Genomic DNA, 20,680 nt, shown 5'->3' with positions numbered 1-20,680 from the left:
GCCAGTTGCAGGTATTGAAAATTCCTTCATCAGGATCAAGAACCCAAACCCCAGCACACCATGGCAAGGGCAAGGTGCCTGGGCTGGGGCTCCAGCCTCCTCAATCAGGTAGCAGAAGGAGAGAAGGGAGGCCATGTGGGAGGTGGAGACTTTCCTGTCTGAGCCCAAGGAGGCTGGAACCTCCTCAAGGGTTTCTTATCAGTCAAGAAACGTCTGAGCCGCCACCAAATCACACATGTCTGAATCATGGAGTATTCCCCAGGAAGTGTTGGAGAGAAGAGGCTCACACGTGGGAAACTAAGGCTGGCTCTTCTCCAGGGGCTGTGCTCCCCACACACACACCCAGAGTGGGGCAGTGGGCATGTGTGTCCAAACAGCCATGGTCATGGCTCTGTGAGTGATCAGCCTCAGGCACAGCCCGGCACCCCTCTGAGCCTCAGTCTTCTCCTCTGTAAAATGGGTGGTAAAACTTCATAGAGGGTTGCAAGGCAGACAGTGCAGGTAAAAGTCCATTTCCAAGTGACATGTGATGAATTACTTCTATATATAAAACTTATGAGTGTGTGTGTGTGTCCGTGTGCACACACTTGTATATGCATTTAAAAAAGATCCAGAAGAATCCACATGGCACAACTGGAATTTGGGGAAGTAGAATTGGAGTAAAGGCCCTTTTAACTTTTTACATGTCTCTATGGCTTTGTTTTTCACATTAAGTATAATTTTTATCATTAAAATGTAACTTTAAACCAGTGCACCACTGTTCATTGTAGCCTTTTTCATAAAAACCTAAAGGTGGAAACCATCAAAATGTCCGTTGACAGATGAATGGATAAATACAATGTGGTCTATACACACAATGGAATATTACTCAGCCATAAAATAAGTGATGTCCTGATGCATACCACAACACGGATGAACCTTGAAAACATCGTGCTGAGTGAGAGAAGTCAGTCACAAAAGGATGAATATGGTATGATCTCACTTACGTGATATAGGCAAATGGATAGAAACCCAAGTTTATTAGCTGTTACCAAGAGTGGGAGGGAGGGAGAAAGGGGGAACCTTTGCTTAGAGGGCACTGAGTTTCTGTTACTGGTGGTGGAGTGATTTGGAAAAAGATATTGAGAATGACTGCACAACTTGAAGAATGAGCTGTACGTGTAAAAACTGTCAAATTGGTGTGTTTTGTTGTGTATATTTTCACTGCAGTAAAAAAAAATGCAGTTTTAAGAGAAAAAAGGATTTGGCACAGTGGAGGCACAAAACAGATGAGAAAGTTGTCATTTGTGCCCCTGTGAATTCATCCCTTCAGGAATCAGCCATGGGTTTCTCCGGGACAAGCTGGCAGGCTGCCCACCATCTGAACTTCCACCTGTCCATCCCTCAGCCGTCGGGAAGGAACAAGCTCTGGACTTGGATTCAGCAGAAATGAGTTCATGTCTGGATTTCACCGGTCACCAGCTGTGTGACCTTGCTTGCCCTCTCTGAGACTCCTGTCCTCCACAGTGAAATGGAGAGATGAATTTATACCCCCAGGGAGTTCATTCCTCAACAACAAACGTTGCCTGAGCGCTCAGTCTGTGCAGAGCACGGTGCTGGACCCGAGACACAGGATGCACAAGACAGACAAGGTCCCACCCCACCCCGGGGTGGGGAGAGTGCAGTCCCTAGAGTTTCCCACGTGTGGGCCCCTTCCTTCTAATACTCCCTGGGGAAGATTACATGAGTCAGGCATGTGTGATTTGGTGGCAGCTCAGACATTCCTTTATGGATGAGAAACCCTTGGGGAATTTCCAGCCTCCTCAGGCTCAGACAGGAAAGTCCCACCTCCCACACGGGCTCCCTTCTCTCCTTCTGCCACCTGATCCAAGAGAGGGGAAACCAGCAGGAAATAAGACCAAGTCAGATGGTGGCGGGAAGTCCCTGGGTGGTGCAAATGGTTAAGCACTCAACTTCTAACCGAAAGATTGGTGGTTTGAACCCACCCAGAGACACTCAGAAGAAAGGCCTGGCAATCAACGTCTGAAAAGTCAGCATTGAGAACCTTATGGAGCATAGTCCTACTCTGACATATGTAGGGTCACCATGAGTCAGAATCTACCCTACCGCAACTAACAACAACAGATGGCAGTGGTGATCAAAACATGCTAGGCAGTAACCAAGGGGCTGTTCTGAGCAGAGTTGATCAGGGAGGGCTTCCTGGAGGAGATGGCATTTGAGCAAAAATCTGAAAGACGTGGAGGAGGGGCTGGGTATAAGGATCCCTTGCTGGATGCCACATTGCTGTGTAAGGGCCCAGCAGAGAACATGTCTGGTCTTGCTCCCATCCTGAATGTGCTAAGATCACTGGGGAAATGGGGTGGCTGCAGCAGGGACAATGAGAGAACATGAACCAGCTGGCCAGGATCCACAGGGTGATGAAATCTGGCCCCATACTCAGGTGGAGGTGGGTGGGGAAGTTTTACTAGACACAATTAAGGACTCGAAACCCAACAGATCCTGGGAGCCAGGGAAGAGCAGATCACCAGGTGGGTGGCCAGGCTCCTGGGCCAGTGGCAGGAGATCCAGTGGAGGCTGGGAGGTGGAAAGCCTGGAGGAGGGTTCCGGAGAAGTCAGACGATGCGCAGCAGATAGGGACCACCACAAGGAGTGTCTTTGTGAGCGATTACTTGTTTATTCTCTCCCTCTCTCTCTCTCTGTCTCACTCTGCCTCTCTCTCTCTCTGTCTTTCTGTCTGTCTGTATTTCTCTCTGACTCTGTCTTTCTCTGCCTCTCTGTCTCTGTCTTTCTCTCTGCCTCTCTCTGTCCCTCTGCCTTTGTCTCTCTCTCTCGCTGGGTTTATTGAGTGAAAACCATTCACAAAAACTACCCTGACCACCCCAAGCCACAGCAGGAGACTACAGAGGGGGCCCTAGGAAGTGGAGTGTCATAAAAACAGGCCATTTGCCCCCCTCCCCTCTGCATATGGTAAATTAAAGATGCCAGCAAACTCTTCAATGCTGGGTGCTGTTGAGTCAATTCTTACTCATAGTGACCCCGTGTGATAGGGTTTTCTCGGCTGTAATCTTCATGGGAGCAGATCACCAGGTCTTTCTCCCACGGGGCCACTGAATGGGTTCCAACCACCAACTTTTCGATTAGCAGCCAAGCACTTAACCATTACACTGCCAGAACTCTTTTTAACTCTTTGGTACTCTTCCCATTAAGAGGTTATGATGGTCAGTTTTATATGTCAACTTGGCAAAGCCATCGAAACCAAAGAAAAACCAAACTCATTGCCATCAACTCAATCCTGACTCATAGCAACCCTACAGGGCAGAGTAGAACTATGGTACAGGGTTTCCAAGGCTGTAAATCTTTATGGGAACAGACTGTTAAATCTTTCTCCCTTGGAGCAGCTGGTGGGCTAGAACCACCAGACTTTCAGTTAGCAGGCCAGTGCTTAAGCACGGCGCCACCAGGGCTCCCAGTTGTTAAATCAAACACTAATCTAGGTGCCACTTTAAGGACTAAGGTGCCCCTGGCCCAAGCCAAAGTGTTTTCAGTCGCCTCATATGTAGGTGAGAGCTGGACAATGATTAAGGAAGACTGAAGAAGAACTGATAACTTTGAATTATGGCGTTGGTGAAAAATATTGACTATACCATGGACTGTCAGAAGAACGAACAAATCTGACTTGGAAGAAGTACAGCCAGAATGCTCCTTAGAAGCAAGGATGGCAAGACTTCATCTCACGTACTCTGGACATGTTATCAGGAGGGGCCATTTCCTAGAGAAGGACATCATCTTGGTGAAATAGAGGGTCAGCGAAAAAGAAGAAGACCCTTAATGAGATGGATTGACACAATGGCTGCAACAATGGGCTCAAACATAGCAACGATTGTGAGGATGGCGCAGGACCAGGCAGTGTTTCATTCTATTGTACATGGGGTCACCACGAGTCAGAACTGGCTCGACAACAACAACAATCTGGGTGCCACGGTGAAAGTATTTTGTAGATGTGGTTAATATCTACAGTTGGTTGAATTTAAACAAAGGAGACGACCGTCAAGCATGTGGGTGGACCCCATCTGATCAGTAGAAGGCTTTAAGAGAAAAACTGAGGTTTCCCAGAGAAGAAGAAACTCTGCCTCAAGACTGTAACATAGAAATCCAGCTGAAGTTTCCAGACTGCCAGGCTGCCCTATGGATTTCAGACTTGCCAGCTCCCACAATCTCATGAGCCAATTCCTTAAAATAATTCTCTCTATACATATATGTGTGTGTGTGTGTGTATGTCCCTTGAGGAGGACATCATGCTTGGTAAATTAGAGGGTCAGCGAAAAAGAGGAAGACCCTCAACAGGATGGACTGACACAGTGGCTGCAACAATGAGCTCAAGCATAACAACGATTGTGAAGATGGCACAGGACCGGGCAGTGTTTCATTCTGTTGTACATGGGGTCACTGTGAGTTGGAACTGACTTGATGGCACCTAAAAGCAGCATATACATATGTGTGTGGGTATGTATATGCATATATATATATATATATAGGCAGAGCCCTGGTGACACAGTGGCTAAGAGCTAGCTGCTAACCAAATGGTCGGCAGTTTGAATCCACCAACCACTCCTTGGAAACCCTATGGGGCAGTTCTACTCTGTCCTGTAGGGTTACTATGAGTCAGAATCTACTCAGTGGCAGTGGGTTTTTTTTTTACTTTTTTTATTATGTTAAAAATGTTTTAGTGTACCTGCAGGAATTTCTTTGATGTTTTTTATGCATAGAAAGGTACACTATATACTAAGACAAACATTTGACTAACTGACATTAGATGCGAACCATGTCTAACTGTCCTGACTTACGTACAAATTTGACTCAAAGACAGATTTAGGAAGAGAACTTGTTCGTAATCTGGGGACTGCCTGTACCTATATATATATGTATATAAAGTTTTAGGTACCTAAATTTTATATAAAAACCCAAAACATAAATTTTATATATCCTTATATATAATTTATATATGCTTTTATATCAAAACCCGTCGTCGTCAAGTTGGTTCCGACTCATAGCAACCTTATAGGACAGGGTAGACCTGCCCCATATGGTTTCCAAAGGAGCGCCTGGTAGATTCGAACTGCAGACCTTTTGGTTAGCAGCCGTAGCTCTTAACCACTATGCTACCAGTGTTTCCATATGCTTTTATAAAGACCAAAAATCAAACCAGTTGCCACTGAGTCAACTCCAACTCATGGCAACCCCATGTGTGTCAGAGGAGAACTGTGCTCCAGAGGGTTTTCAATGACTGATTTTTCAGAAGTAGATTGCCAGGCCTTTCTTCCAAGGTGCCTCTGGGTGGACTCAAACTTCCAATGTTTTGGTTAGCAATCGAACACATTAACTGTTCACACCAACCACTCCATACATATACATACATACATACATATATACATGTATATACATATATACCTACACGTGTTGTTGTTAGGTGCCATCGAGTCAGTTCTGACTCCTAGCAGCCCTATGAACAATGGAATGAAATGCTACCCAGTCCTGCACCATCCTCACAATCGTTGCTGTTTGAGCCCATTGTTGCAGCCACTGTGTCAATCCACCTCATTAAGGGTCTGTCTCTTTTTCACTGACCCTCTACTTTATCAGGCACGTCCTTCTCCAGGGACTGGTCTCTCCTGATAATATGTGTAAAGTAAGTAAGCCTCACCATCCTTGCTTCTGAGGAGCATTCTGGCTGTACTTCTTCCAAGTAAGATTTGTTCGTTCTTCTGGCAGCCTGTGGTATATTCAATATTCTTCAACAACACCATAGTTCAAAGGCATCAATTTTTTAGCCTTCCTTATTCATTGTCCGACTTTCCCATGCCTATGAGGTGATTGAAAATATCATCGCTTGGGTCAAGAGTGTCTTAGGCCTCAAAGTGACATCTTTGCTTTTTAATGTTTTAAGGAGATTTTTTGCAGCATATTTGCCCAATGCAATATGACATTTGATTTCTTGGCTGCTGCCTCCGTAGACATTGATTGTGAATCCAAGTAAAATGAAATCCTTGACAATTTCAATATTTTCTTCGTTTGTCATGACATTACTTGTTGGTCCACTTGTGAGGACTTTTGTTTTATGTTGAGGTGCAATCCATACTGAAGGCTGTAGTCTTTGATCTTCATCAGTAAGTGCTTCAACTCCTCTTCGTTCTCAGCAAGCAAGGTTGTGTCATCTGCAAGTCATCTGTTAATGAGTCTTCCTCCAATCCTGATGTTACATTCTTCTTCATATAGGACAGCTTCTCGGATTATCTGCTAAGCTTACAGACTGAATAAGTATGGTGAAAGGATACAACCCTGACGCACACCTTTCCTAATCTGAAAACACGCAGTATCCTCTTGTTCTCTTCAAACGACCGCATCTTGGTCTATATATAGGTTCTGCAGGAGCACAATTAAGTGCTCTGGAATTCCCATTCTTCGCAACGTTATCCATACTTTGTTATGATCCTCACAGTCGAACGCCTTTGCATAGTCAATAAAACACAGGTAAATAAAATAAAACACAGATCTATCTGACATCAGCAATGATATCCCTGGTTCCACATCCTTTTCTGAATCCGGCTTGAATTTCTGATCACTCCCTGTCAATGTACTGCTGCAATCGCTTTTGAATGATCTTCAGCAAATTTTACTTGCATGTGATATTAATAATATTGTTCCATAATTTCTGCCTTCTGTTGGATCACCTTTCTTTGGAATGGGTACAAATATGGGTCTCTTCCAGTCATCTGGCCAGGTAGCTGTCTTCCAAATTTCTTGACATAGACAGGTGAGCACCTGCAGCGCTGCATCCATTTGTTGAAACATCTCAGTTGGTATTCCATCAATTCCTGGACCCTTGTTTTTCACCAATGCCTTCAGTGCAGTTTGGACTTCTTCCTTCAGTACCATGGGTTCTTGAACACACACTACTTTCTGATACATATGTATATATACATGTATACATACATATATGTATGCCTGCTGTATATACAGAGAGAAAGGGTAATGTGTAAAGTGCTTATAACAGCCCTCTCTGGTACCTGGGCAGCACTAGTGTGTGTTTGCCATTATTGTTGTCATTTTATGACAGGACAAAGACATGGACACCAGCCAGGAGACCCAGGTCCCTCTGGCACACACACCAGGGTCCTTGCTGACTCTAAACATCCTTAAGCAGAGACCGGGCTCTGCCACTTGACAGCTGTGTAGCCTTGGGCATGTCATTTGCCCTCTCTGAGCCTCACATTCCTCTTCACTAAAAAGGGCATAAAATTGGCCTGTGGGGATTGGAGGAGCGAGCCATGTGTGTGTACCCCACAAACAGAGCCTAATGCAAGGACTCGAATGCAAATATTTTATTTGGAGGTGACCCTAGGACAAGAAGTGATCACAGGGAGCAATGGCAGGGCAGTGGGGAAGGGAGGGAAGGAGCCAGTACAGGATGTGCTATCAGGGAAGTTCCCACCATGGGCAACTGGAGTTCAGTCTCATTGGGGACCTCAGGGTGACAGCAGAGAGTACGCACCTGAGAGTCATCCCACCCAAGGGTGAGGGAGCAAGGGGTGTTGAGCCACCAATACCCACCAGTCATTGGTCAGGGCTGCTTCCCAGGGCATTATTTCTCTGGGCTGTTCTATCTGTGCTGCAACAGTGAGGGAGGAAATGGGGAGGGGCTCCCACAGCTGCTGCTAAGATGAACATGAGCACAGTCTGATGCTGGACTGATAAAGTGACTCAGCCAGAGGGGTTCTCCCCCTTTCTCGCCCCTTAATACACACTCACACGTGCATACACAGACACCCACAAGCACATACATATACACATATGCACGCACGCACGCACGCACACACACTCTCAAACTTGCACAGTCACACATTCACAAACTTGCACACACACACACACACAGTCATACACAGTAACACACTGACGCGCATGCAGACAAACACATACATAAACACACTCAAGACACTTGCATAAACACACTCACACACATGCACTCACATACACGCACTCACATACACATGCCACACTCATACGCGCACACGCACACACACACATACACACAGTCCTGTAAACACGTACACACTCACACATCGCACACGCTCCTATAAACGTAGTCACACACACACTAACGAAGTGAACTGAGACGAGACCCCTTAGAGCTCGCTGTGTCAGAACTCTCCAGCAGAGGGCGCCAAGACCAGTTTAGGAAGGGCTCTCACCGGGGCTGGGACACGCAGGTGCAGCGGAACCGTGGGACACACTAGCTCCTCCCCCTCCCACCCCCGCCTCCCTCCTCCCTCTCTCCGTCCACCATCACAGCTTTTTGTAAAGGAATCTCAATGTGCCATACACGCATGATGATCCCGTAAAATCCACATAACAAGAGGGAACTGAGGTTCAGAAAGGGGCAGTCACGTGCCCAAAGCCACTGCTAGGACGAGGCAGAGCCGGGGTTGGAACCCACACACATCGCATCCCAAGGCCAAGCTAGTTTCGGCGTCAGGGTTGCACCGAGGGGACCCAGAGGGTGTTTGGCGACTGATGCGCGCTTGGAGACCCTCGACAGGACAGGGCTTTGGGAGAGGCGGCAGCAGCGTGAGCCAGGTGAGTCCTGTAGGAACAGGCTGGTAACCTCGGGCTGGACTCAACTCTGAGAACCCAGCCGACGATCCCAGCACACCCCACGAGGGGGCGCCCCAGGACCGATGCTACTGCCGCCTCCAGCATCACCCTGCTCCCAGGCCTTGGCGCCTGTCCTAGGCGCCCCCCACCTCACCCCAGCCCCTGCTGACACCCTGTCCCAGGCAAACGGAGGCTAGCAACACAAACCAGGACCAGAAGACCGGGGAACAGGGCAGAAAAGGACTAAGGGCCCCACTGAGGCCCCAGCGTAAGGGCATTCTTGTAGGATCCTGGGTGAGTCACTTGATGCACGAGCCTCAGTTTCCAACTCTGTTCAATGGGCTAATAATAACAGTACTCATTTCAGAAGACCGGAGTAAGGATGAAATGAGATTATATGGGAAGGCCACACAGGAAACACTCTCGATACACTAAATTTTGTTATACTAACTTTGAAGACCCTGGAGCTTAGTCCTTAAACCTCTCCTCCATCACCCCTGGGAGCCCTATTCAGTCTTGGGGCTTTAAACACCATTTACATATTGTCAATTTGTTGCACTGTGGTGATTTGCATGTTGCTGTGATGTTGGAAGCTATGCCACCAGTATTTCAAACACTATCAGGGTCACCCATGGTGGACAGGTTTCAGCAGAGCTTCCAGACTAAGACTAGGAAGAAAGGCCTGGCAATCTACTTCCAAAAATCAGCCAATGAAAACCCTATGGATTATAACAGAATGTTGTCCAGTGTTGTCCAGTATCTTCCAGTGCTGAAAGATGAACCTCCCAGGGTGGAAGGCACTCAAAATACACAGTGGCTGCCACAATAGACTCGAGCATACCAACGATCCTGACGATGCAGGACTGGGCAACGTTTCATTCTGTTGTACATGGGGTCGCCATGAGTCAGAGCTGACTTGGTGGCGGTTGACAACAACAAACACTGTGCATGCCACATGCACATCCCCAACTCAGAATTCCTCCTGAGCTCCAGACCTGTCCCATTCACCTGCCCACTTGACATCTCCAAGTGGGAGTCCCAGGGGCATCTCCAAACCCTCTGGCCTAAACTGAGATCCTGATCCCACACCCCCCCAAAAAAAGCAACTAACTCCATTCAATGTTCCCCACCTAAGTTCATAGCAGTGCCATCCTTGTAGATACTCAGACCCAAACCTGGAGTCCCCTTCCTTCTCCCAGACCCCACATGCGACCCATCAGCAGGCCTGCCAGTACCAGGAGACGTTTAACTAATATGTGGTCTGTTGATGGAATAAATGATTGCACGAACTGTCCCAAGTTTATATCCAAAGACAAACAGCTTCTAAAACTCCAACCCTACAGCTTCACCCTACTGCTTCCCCATGACCCAGATCCCCTCACAGGAGGGGTAAGGGTCTGGTCTGGCTAGACGCATCTCTTGTTTTATTCTACAAAACTCAGAACACTCAGAGGAGGACCCTTGAGCAAGGGAGGAAGGAAGGGGCTTGCAAGGGACTGTATTTACAAAAGAACAACAAAAGCAAACATACTGAGCCCTGGGAGGCAGCCCATCGTAGGAGGGAAGTGAGGTCCAGGGCCAGGGCTCTGACTTCCTGGTCCAGCTCCCAAGACCTGAATTTGGAAGCAAGCCTGGTGTCGGCATGGGGCGGAGCTTGAATCCAAGAGGTGGGGCTTAGGTCTTGGGAAGGCTCAATGAGCGGAACCTGGGACCCTACACCTGTGGGGGCGTGGTCTTAGCTTCGGGGGGCGGGGCCGAGCCTGGTCTCTCAAACTCCTGAGGACAGGAACTGGAACTGAGGGGATCGGGTCAGGCCCTCAAGAGACAAGTCTTGCCTTGAGGGGCATGGCTTGCACCATCAGGCTTCTCAAAAGTGAAGCCTGGTCCTCCAGGGGCAGAGCATGGACTTCAAAAGGCACGGTCCGTGCGCTCAAGAGGCAGGGCCAGGCCCTCAGGGAATGCAGTTTTGCCTTCAGGAGAGTGGCCTGCACCATCGGGCTGCTCAAAGGTGGAGCCCAGTCCTCCGGGGGTGGGGCCTGGGCCCTCGGGGCGGGGCTTGAGTCTCTCTGGGCGCAGCCTGTCCCCAGTACCAAGGGCCCGCGCTCAGGCCCGTGGAGGCAGTGGCTCCACGTTCAACCAGATGCCGTTCTCGGCGCGCAGAATGAGCTCTGGCTTCCGCCGCACCTTGCGCGTTCGGTCCACGCTCAGGCGGAAGCGCAATAGCGTCAGCGCTACCACCACGCGCATCTCAGCCATGGCAAAGCTCTGTCCGATGCAGTTCCTGCAAGAACGAGGACCCAGGGCTCAGGCCTCATTTTCCAGACTGTGAGGGCCTCGCATTCGTATCCTGAACTGGGTGAGGGTGAAAATGGAATCCCCAAACTGAACCCGTTGCCATCCACTTGCTTCCGACTCATACTGACCCTACAGGACTGAATAGAACCACCCTATAGGGTTTCCAAGGCTGTAATCTTTACGGAAGCAGAATGTCACATCTTTCTGCCACGGAGCGGCTAGTGGGTTCCAACTGCCGACCTTTTTGGTTAGCAGCCAAGAGCTTCACTGCCATGCCACCAAAATCAAACAAACCAAGCCTGCTGCCGTCCAGTCTATTCCAACTCATAGCGACCCTACAGGACAGAGTAGATCTGCCCCCATACGGTTTCCAAGTAGCGGCTGGTAGTTAGCAGCTGAGCTTTTGATCACTGTGCCACCAGAGGTCCTTAAATGGGATCCCAGGAATCCCTAAATACATGCGACCTGGGGGTCTGGAGTTCGAATCCTGATGCTGCCTAATGAAGAGCCATTGGGAACAGGGAGCCCAGAACTCAGGATCTGGCACACAGTAGGTGCTCAATACAGGGCGCTGCTATTGCAGAGTCTGACTTGTGGGCCTCTGATACATTGAGGGTGCGGAGTGAGTGCCAGGACCCCTGAATGGGGTGTGATCTCTGCTCCTGATGGGCACATCCCTGGCCCCCCCATTCCCGGCCCTCAGGGTTCCTGCCACACCTGGCTGGGATGGGAAAAGTGGAGGAGTTACCTGGGTCCTGCAGAGAAGGGCACATATGCCAACGGTGAGCGCTGCTGTGGGTTCTCCGGGTCAAAGCGGTATGGGTTGTAAACCTGGGAGTTAGGAAGAGATGAGGCTGGCTCAGCCATCCCAGCCTGGCACCCTCCCTCAGCCTCTGGGGCCAACCCAACTGGATGCAGAGAACCCCAGAGCTGAGCAGGAGGTGAGTGAGCTTCTCATCACCACAGAATCAACTCCAAGCACCTCACCCAGCTACGTTCCAGCACATTGTGACCCCTGCCCTCCTCCTTCATTCCACCCACTCACTACAATCTGGCCTTCTCCTACCTCAGGGCCTTTGAACTTGCCAATTCCTCCATTTCGCATGCCCTTCCCCTTGCTCTTCACACGCTTCCAGTCTCAGCTCAAACAACTCTTCTCTGTCAAGGCTTTTCCTAACCATCTGAGCTAAAGGGCTCCCCCCATTTTTATTTATTTCCTCTGTTGCACTTATCACTTCCAAAACAATCCTCTTTATTTACTTGCTTAATGTCTCCCCTATGCAACAGCATGAGTTCCCGGAGGAGAACAATATCTGGCCTGGTTATTTCTTCACACTCGGTGCCTACTCAAGGTCTGGCACACAGCAGGTGCTCAATACATACTTACTGACCTGACCAATTAACAACAAAAGGTGTGAGTAAATGGAGGGTGCTCAAGCTCTACACCAGCCCTGGCTTCCTGGGGGCAGGGGAAGGGAGGCTCTGCTGTCCCCCGGAACCAAGGAAGGAGCCAAGGGCAGGGAAGGTCAGTGCTCACTCACCTTGTAGTCCGGCCACACTAAGGGGTTGTGGTGGGTCCCATAGATGCTGACCAGGCAAATGACTCCTGTGGTGAGAGGTGGGGTCGGCGGGGCTGCAGTGAGCCAGGGCCTTACCATAACCCACCTGCCACCACTTCTTGTCTATCCTTCCCTGAAAAACTTCTGCTACCTCGCCCACTCCCCCTGCCTCTCCCTGCAAGGTCCTTGTCACCTTCTGCTTTCTTTCCAGCTGCCATGCTGGCCCTACAGGCATCTTCCTCACTCACAGATCTGACATTGTTCCTGCTCAGCTCAAACACCTCCCATGGCTCCCTACTGCCCTCAAAATCAAGTGCCTCATCTGGCATTCAAGGCTTTTCACAATCCCTGAGGATCCATTCCATAAACGTGCTCTTTCTCTTTCAACCTCCAAGACTCTCCTCCCATGTTCCCTCCTCCAGGCAGCCCACTCTGCATTCCTCCCCAGATAGACCCATTGCTCCATATTTGGGGGTGCTCCACTTCCTATCCCTACCTTTAGCCTATCCCTGACCCATCTGGCTGGGGTTGCCTGTGCCCTGCTGTCTCTCCACAAGACTGGGTGATACGCAAGGCCTCTTTAGATGCCCACACCACCCAGGACAGGGCTCGATCCCCAGCAGATACCCAGCAACTGAATGAAACCAACACTCTCCACCTGTTCCCTCACAGAGCCCAACCCCACCACCCCCACTCCTTCCTTTCCACCGGGACTCATCTACATCTGCCTCCCCCTCAACACACACACACCCCAGGGGTACACAGTGAGCTGCCCCATCTATGCCGACAGTGCACCTTTGGGGATGATGCGCCCATCTGGGAGCTTGACATCCTCTGTGCAGCGGCGGGAAACGAGGGTCACAGGCGGGAACTGACGTAGACTCTCCTTGATGCACATAGTGATGAAGGGCAGCTGAGTCAGGTCATCCCTGGGGAGAAGGGAGCTGTGACTTGGGACAAGGCCATGGTGACACCCCCACCTCAAACACACACACAAACTCAGGAGCAGCTGAGCAGGGAACCTCAGCTCAAATACCTCCTATGGCTCCCTACTGCCCTTAAGATCAAGTTCAAGTGCATCAGCCTTACGTTCAAGGTCTTTCACAATCCACACCCTAAGGCTCTGCTCCATAACATGCTCAGGATCTCATCTAGACCCCAACTCCCATCATTTGCAGTTGCCCTGTGCATAACCCACTAACACTCAGTGTTGTGGATTGAATTGTATCCCCCCCTCAAAAAAAATATGTGTTAAATCCTAACCCTGGGTGGAGCAAATGGTTAAGTGCTTGACTACTAGCTGAAAGGTTGGTGGTTCAAACCCACCCAGCACTGCGGAAGAAAAGGCCTGGCTATCTGCTACCATAAAGGTTAAAAAAAAAAACAAGAAAACCCTATGGAGCAGTTTTACTCTGTAACACATTGGGTCACCATGAGTCCTTTTCTAGCAATTGGTCCTTCCTGATGATGTGTCCAAAGTAAGTGAGCTGAAGCCTTGCCATCTCGCTTTTAAGGAGCATTGTGGTTGAATTTCCTCTAAGATTGTTTTGTTTGTTCTTCTGGCAGTCCATGGTATATTCAATATTCTTCACCAGCACCACAGTTTGAATGCATCCTTTCTTCTTTGGTCTTCCCTTTTTGTTACTTACTAATTATTTACTCATTCTATTATTTACTATTCTATTATTATTCTATATCTAGTCTATTATTTTAATATTTACATAATAATTCTTTTCCTTTGAAACTCAGGGCACCAAATTGGATTAATCAGAACTCTTAGTTCATGATCCAGTTAAGGAAACCCTGTGGAGCACAGTTCTACTCTGTAACACATGGGGTTACCATGAATCAACTCAACAGCAATGGATGTGGTTTGGAGTTTTTTTTTTTAATATGCTTTATTGCCATCCTCATTTTAGGATTGAGGAATTAGAAGCTCAAGAAACTGAAGTGACTTGTCCTAGGTCACACAGTCAATATGTGGTTGAGCAGAGCCTTCCCCCATCACTCCACTGACCCCAACTGACCAGTCCAGCTCATCCAGCTCCCGGCCTTTCAGGATGTCCTGAATCTCCTTCCGGCACTTCTCCTGGTACTCTGGGTACTTCGCCAAGTTGAACAGCACCCAGGAGAGCCCACTGGAGGTTGTGTCATGACCTGCAGGAAGATGCACTGTTGAATACAGGCTGCCCAGAGACAGCACAGGTGCTATCTGCAGACAATGGTGTCCCTTCTCCCACGTCCTCACCCTCAAACATGAAGGTGTCAGCCTCAGCTCGGATGTCCTCATCAGACAGTTCCTTACCATCTTCATCCTGGAATGAAGGATGATGAAATGAAGAATGAGATAGAGGATACTCAGCCTACCTCACCCCACCCTCTGCATCATTGGGGTCCTCCAAAGTCAGATACAGGCCCCCCTCTCTGAAGCCCAGCCTTGGGGGGACATAATCCAGGCAGGTGGAGGTATGCAACTTGTCCAGAAAAGATAGAAAGAAGGAAGGAGAATAAAAGGTGAGGGGAAGAAAGGAGTTCACATTTCTTGAGCAGCTCCTAACACCAAGCATCGTGATGGGTACATGACAACACCTTGTGAAGGGCTTACTATCATCAGGTTATAAATAGGGAAACTGAGGCTCAGAGAGAGGAGTAACTGGACCAAGAACAAATATCCATTAAATGGCAGAATCAGGACTGGAATCCATGACTATCCAAATTGAGAACCCAAATGCTGTTCAACCAGTCCACAGAAGTACCACTAATAGGTGACTAACAGGTGACTGGGTGGTGCAAATGGTTAATATACGTGGCTGCTAACCAAAAGGTTGGAAGTTAGAGTCCACCCAGAGGCATCTTGGAAGACCTGGCAACCTACTTCCAAAAAGTCAGCCATTGAAAATTCTGTGGGGCATAGCACACAGGAATGAACCTTGAAAACGTCATGCTAAGTGAAATAAGTCAGTAGCAAAAGGACAAATACTGTTTGATCTCACTTACATGAAATAACCAAGTATATAGAAAAGAAAGTTTATTGGTGGTTACCAGGGGCAAGCTGGCAGCAGACTTGACGGCACTGGGTTTTTTACCAGGGGAAGGAGGGAGGGGGGAAAAGTGGAGTTTTTGCTTAGTGGACATTGAGTTTCCATTAATGGTGGTGGAGCGATTTGGAAAAGGACAGCAAGACTGGTTGCACAACTTGAAGAATGTAATCAGTGTCACTGAATTGCACATGTAGAAATTGTTGAGATGGTTTATGTTTTGTTATGTCTACTTTCTTTCAACACAATTAAAAAAAACTAAAAGAAAAACCTTACGGAGCACAGTTCTACTCTGACACACCTGGGGTCGCCGTAAGTCAGAGTCAACTCAGGACAAGTGTCATCTTTCTTCAGGGCTTTGGATTTCATCTTTGTAAGTCTTACGTGTTCTGCATCCTAGATCTATGTTAACGCTGAACCCTGTATGCAGTTGGTGCTGAATTTACAGGGAGGTTGGCCTGGGCAGGGCTCCAGCCTCACCTTGGCCAGGAGCAGCACATCGATGAAGTCCAAGGTCTTGCCCTGCTTGGCCTTCAGCCAGGCCTCAGCTCCCTGCTTTCGCAGTGCCTGCCGCCGCTGCTGGATGACCTCAGTGGTGAAGTGGTGCACGGTGTCACAGGCTTGCCGGAAACGCCGCCCATCCGCTGTGAGGTAGTAGATGAAATCGAGGTGGTGGTGCACGCGATACTGGCGCCGAACCACCAGGGCACTTAGCTCAATGATGGCTGAGATATAATCACTCATCTTCCTGCCAAGGAGAAACAGGGCCATGAGTATTGGCCCATCCCCTCGCCCCAGCCCAGCCAGACCCATGACTTGGCAAAGGTAACTTCCTCTTCCCATTAGATGGATGACAAACAGAGACTCAGAAAGGGACAAGGACTTCCACCATAGATGTAGCATCAGTGAAGCTAAATTCCTACAACCTTCTGGATGGGAGAAAATACAATGAAAATCGTGAGAGCCAGAACTCGACAGGACTACCTTGTTTTTCTGAGTCTCGCAAGTTTTCCACTTTGACAGAGTGTAGTCTTAGCACTTTTCTATCACCATTAGTGGAAGATATTTGAGTTTTCCTTCTCCGACAAGTTTCTGCCTTATACAAGTTCTGACTTTCACAGGTTTTACTTTATTTGCAAACCATATATCCGATAAGGGGCTAGAATATATAAAGAACTTATAACTCCATGATAAAAAGACAAATAACACCATTTAAAAATGGGCAAAAAATCTTCCAACGCCTCTACAATAAAAAGACAAATAATTCAATTAAAAAATGGGCAAAGGAAATGAACAGACACTTCACCAAAGAAGACATTAAAGTGGCCAACAGACATAAGAGGAAATGCTGGGGATCACTAGCCATCAAAAAATGCAAATCAAAATCACAAGATACCATTTCACCCCAGATTACTGGCACGAATCAAAAACACAGGAAATAACAAATGTTGGAGAGGCTTCAGGGAGACTGGAACTCTCATGCATTGCTGGTGGGAATGCAAAATGATACAACCATTTTGGAAAACAATATGGCGCTTCCTTAGGAAGCCAGAAATAGAAATACCATAGGATCCAACAATCCCACTCCTAGGAATATAGCCTAGAGAAATAAGCCATCACACAAATAGACATATGCACACCCATGTTCATAGCAGCATTGTTCACAATAGCAAAAAGATGGAAACAACCTAGATGCCAATCAACAGATGAATGGATAAACAAACTATGGTACATACACACAATGGAGTATTAACCAATGATAAAGAACAATGGTGAATCTGTGAAGCCTCTCACAACATGGATGAACCTGGAGGGCATCAGGCTGAGTGAAATAAGTCAATCACAAAAGGCCAAATATTGTATGAGACCAGTACTCTAAAAACTCATGAAAACGTTTACACACAAAAAGAAACAATCTTTGATGATTACAAGGAAGGGGAGGGGTAGGGATGGAAAAACACTTAATAGACAATAGATAAGTGGTAACTTTGGTGAAGGGTAAGACAGTACACAATACTGGGGAAGCCAGCACAACCTGTACAAGGTAAGGTCATGGAAGCTCCATAGACACATCCAAACTCCCTGAGGGACCGAACTGCTGGGCTGAGGGCTGTGGGGACCATAGTCTCAGGAATCATCTAGCTCAATTGGCATAAGATAGTTCATAAAGAAAATGTTCTACATTCTACTTTGGTGAGTAGTGCCTGAGGTCTTAAAAGGCTGTGAGCAGCTGTCTAAGATACTCCAATGGTCTTACACCTTCGGGAGCAAGGTTGAATGAAGAAAACTAAAGATACGAAGGAAAGATTAGTCGAAAGGACTAAGGGTCCTCATCTACCACTGCCTCCACCAGACTGAGTCCGGTAAACCTAGATGGTGCCTGGCTACCAGCCCTGATTGCTCTGACAGGGATCACAATAGAGGGTCCTGGAGAGAGCTGAAGAAAAATGTAGAACAAAATTCTAACTCACAAAAAAAAAAAAAAGAGAGAGAAACTTACTGGCCTGACAGAGACTGGAGAAACCCCAAGAATACAGCCCACGAACACCTTTTTAGCTCAGTATGAAGGCAATCCCAAAGTTCACCCTTCAGCCAAAGATTAGACAGGCTCATAAAACAAAACAAGACTAAAGGGGCACACTAGCCCTGGGGCAAGGATTAGAAGGCAATTGGGGACTGGAAAGCTGGTAATAGGGAGCCCAAGGTTGAGAATGGAGAGTGTTGACATGTCGTGGGCTTGTTAATCAATGTCATAAAACAATATATGTACTAACTGTTTAATGAGAAACTAGTTCTGTAAACCTTCATCTAAAGTACAATAAAAAAAAAAAACTTAAAAATGTAAAAATTGGGCAAAAAATCTGAATAGACATTTCTCCAAAGAAGATATACAAAGGACCAAAAAGCACATGAAAAAATGTTCAACATTATTAGCCATCAGGAAAATGCAAATCAAAACCACAATGAGATACCACTTCACACCCACCAGGATGGCTAGAATCAAAAAATTAGATAATAACAAGTGTGGACGAGGATGTGGAGAAACTGGAACCCCCATGCATTGTTGGTGGGAATGTAAAATGGGGTAGCCACTTTGGAAAAAAGTTGGCTGCTCCTTAAAAGATTAAACCTAGAGTTACCATATAACCTACCAATTCCACTCCTACATATATACCCAAGAGAAATGAAAACATATGTCCACACAAAAACTTGTATGCAAATGTTCATAGCAGCATTATTCATAATAGCCAAAAGGTGGAAACACCCAAATGTTCATCAATGAATGAATGGACAAATAATATGTGGTATATATGCATACGATGGAATATTATCCAGCCATAAAAAGGAATGAAGTACTGCTACGATATGGATGAACCTTAAAAACATTATGCTGAAAGAAGCCAGTCACAAAAGACCACAGATTATATGATTCTATTTAAATGAAATGTCCAGAATAGGCAAATCCATAGAGAGATAAAGTAGATTAGTGGTTGCCTAGGAATGAGGGGGATGGGAATAACGAGGGGTGATTGCTAAAGCATACGGTTTTCTTTTAGAAATGATGAAAAATTCTAAAATTGATTGCGATGGTTGCACACTTTCGTGAATATACTAAAAAAACATTAAATTGTATACTTTCAATAGGTAAATTGTATGGTAAGTGAATTATGTCTCAATAAAACTGTTATTTTTAAAAAAGACTAAATTGCTGGGGAGGGGTTGCAGGGACCTGTCCTTGGTACTGAAGCATGCTTGGCACCTTCAGGTGTCACAGTCATCGTTTTCTTGTTTATTTACTTGTTCATGGTTACTGTTTGTCTTCCCACCAAAACGTAAGTTCCAGAAAAGTAAGACCTTGTTTGTCTTGTTGATTACTGTATCCCCAGGACATAGTCCAGTGCTGGCACATAGTAGGCACTCAGTACATATTTCTTGAATGCATGAATAAATGAATTAATTACTGACAGGCAATTTCTCCCTTACTCAACTGAAGTGCACCCTACAAGGTCTACAGTAACAAAGTCAGCTCCTTCTTACTGAGAATCTACTATGAGCTACAGACTTAACATTATCTCCCTTGTTTCTTATATCCCCCTCTTCAACTGTATGGGCTATGGGGCTGGGACTTAGTCTATGTTCCCCATCATATGCCCAGCATCTAACACAGTACCTGGCACATAGTAGGCGCACAATGAGAACCTGATGACTGAATGAATGGATCAGAACAAAGGTTACTGTATTCATTCATTCAGCACTCATAGAACATCTACATGGGCTGGAGCAGTGCTACATCATGTTATCCTCAAAGCAACTCTGACAGTCAGGAATTATCATCCCTGTTTGACAAACAAGGAAACTGAAGCTCAGAGATGGGGTGGGGGGCCACTTTGCCAAGACAATGCCCTCTTCATAGAGGGATGAGGGAAACTTGCATTTACTGAGCACGTACCATATGCCAAGCCGCTGACACATTATCTCATTTAATTCTCCTATGCTCTTCCTCACAACTGGACCAATAAGCAACATCATGATAAACAGAGAGGAGATTGTGGTTGTCAAGGATTTCATTTTACTTGGATCCACAATCAACAGCCATGGAAGCAGCAGTCAAGAAATCAAAAGACGCATTGCATTGAGCAAATCAGCGGCCAAAGACCTCTTTTAAAGTGTTGAAAAGCAAACATGTCACCTTGAGGACTAAGTTGCACCTGACGCAAGCCATGGTGTTTTCAATCACCTCATATGCATGTGAAAGCTGGACAATGAATAAGGAAGACTGAAGAAGAACTGACACCTTGGAATTGTGGTGTTGGTGAAGAATATTGAATATACCATGGACTGCCAAAAGAACAAACAAATCTGTCTTGGAAGAAAGACAACCAGAATGGTCCTTACAAGCAAGATGGTGAGACTGCCTCCCACACTTTGTACATGTTGTCAGGAGGGATCAGTCCCTGGAAAAGGACATCATGCTTGGTAAAGTAGATGGTCAGTGATAAAGAAGAAGACCTTCAATGAGATGGACTGACAGAGTGGCTGCAACAATGGGTTCAAGCATAGCAACAATTGTGAGGATGGTGCAGGACCGGGCAGTGTTTCATTCTGTTGTGCATACGGTCGCTATGAGTTGGAACTGAC

The 20,680-nt window shown here is 47.0% G+C and overlaps 1 protein-coding gene across 13 annotated transcripts in view; it reads right to left on the bottom strand.

Moving 5' to 3' along the window:
• Window positions 1-8,314: 8,314 nt before the first annotated feature.
• Window positions 8,315-20,680, bottom strand: part of LOC100671951 (ultra-long-chain fatty acid omega-hydroxylase) — an 81,493-nt gene continuing 69,127 nt past the window's right edge. For all 13 annotated transcript variants that reach the window (XM_064280882.1, XM_064280890.1, XM_064280880.1 and 10 more), the window contains 7 exons: window positions 16,022-16,289; window positions 14,752-14,818; window positions 14,531-14,660; window positions 13,299-13,432; window positions 12,486-12,550; window positions 11,693-11,775; window positions 8,315-10,930 (listed from right to left, as the gene is read on the bottom strand). In XM_064280882.1, coding sequence (XP_064136952.1) covers window positions 10,753-10,930; window positions 11,693-11,775; window positions 12,486-12,550; window positions 13,299-13,432; window positions 14,531-14,660; window positions 14,752-14,818; window positions 16,022-16,289 — 925 coding nt within the window. In that variant the 3' untranslated portion in view covers window positions 8,315-10,752. The remainder of the gene's footprint in view (window positions 10,931-11,692; window positions 11,776-12,485; window positions 12,551-13,298; window positions 13,433-14,530; window positions 14,661-14,751; window positions 14,819-16,021; window positions 16,290-20,680) is intronic.

Source organism: Loxodonta africana, chromosome 3, assembly GCF_030014295.1.
Source record: "Loxodonta africana isolate mLoxAfr1 chromosome 3, mLoxAfr1.hap2, whole genome shotgun sequence".
Taxonomy (NCBI): Eukaryota; Metazoa; Chordata; class Mammalia; order Proboscidea; family Elephantidae; genus Loxodonta; species Loxodonta africana.
This window is presented reverse-complemented; position numbering and strand designations above follow the sequence as displayed.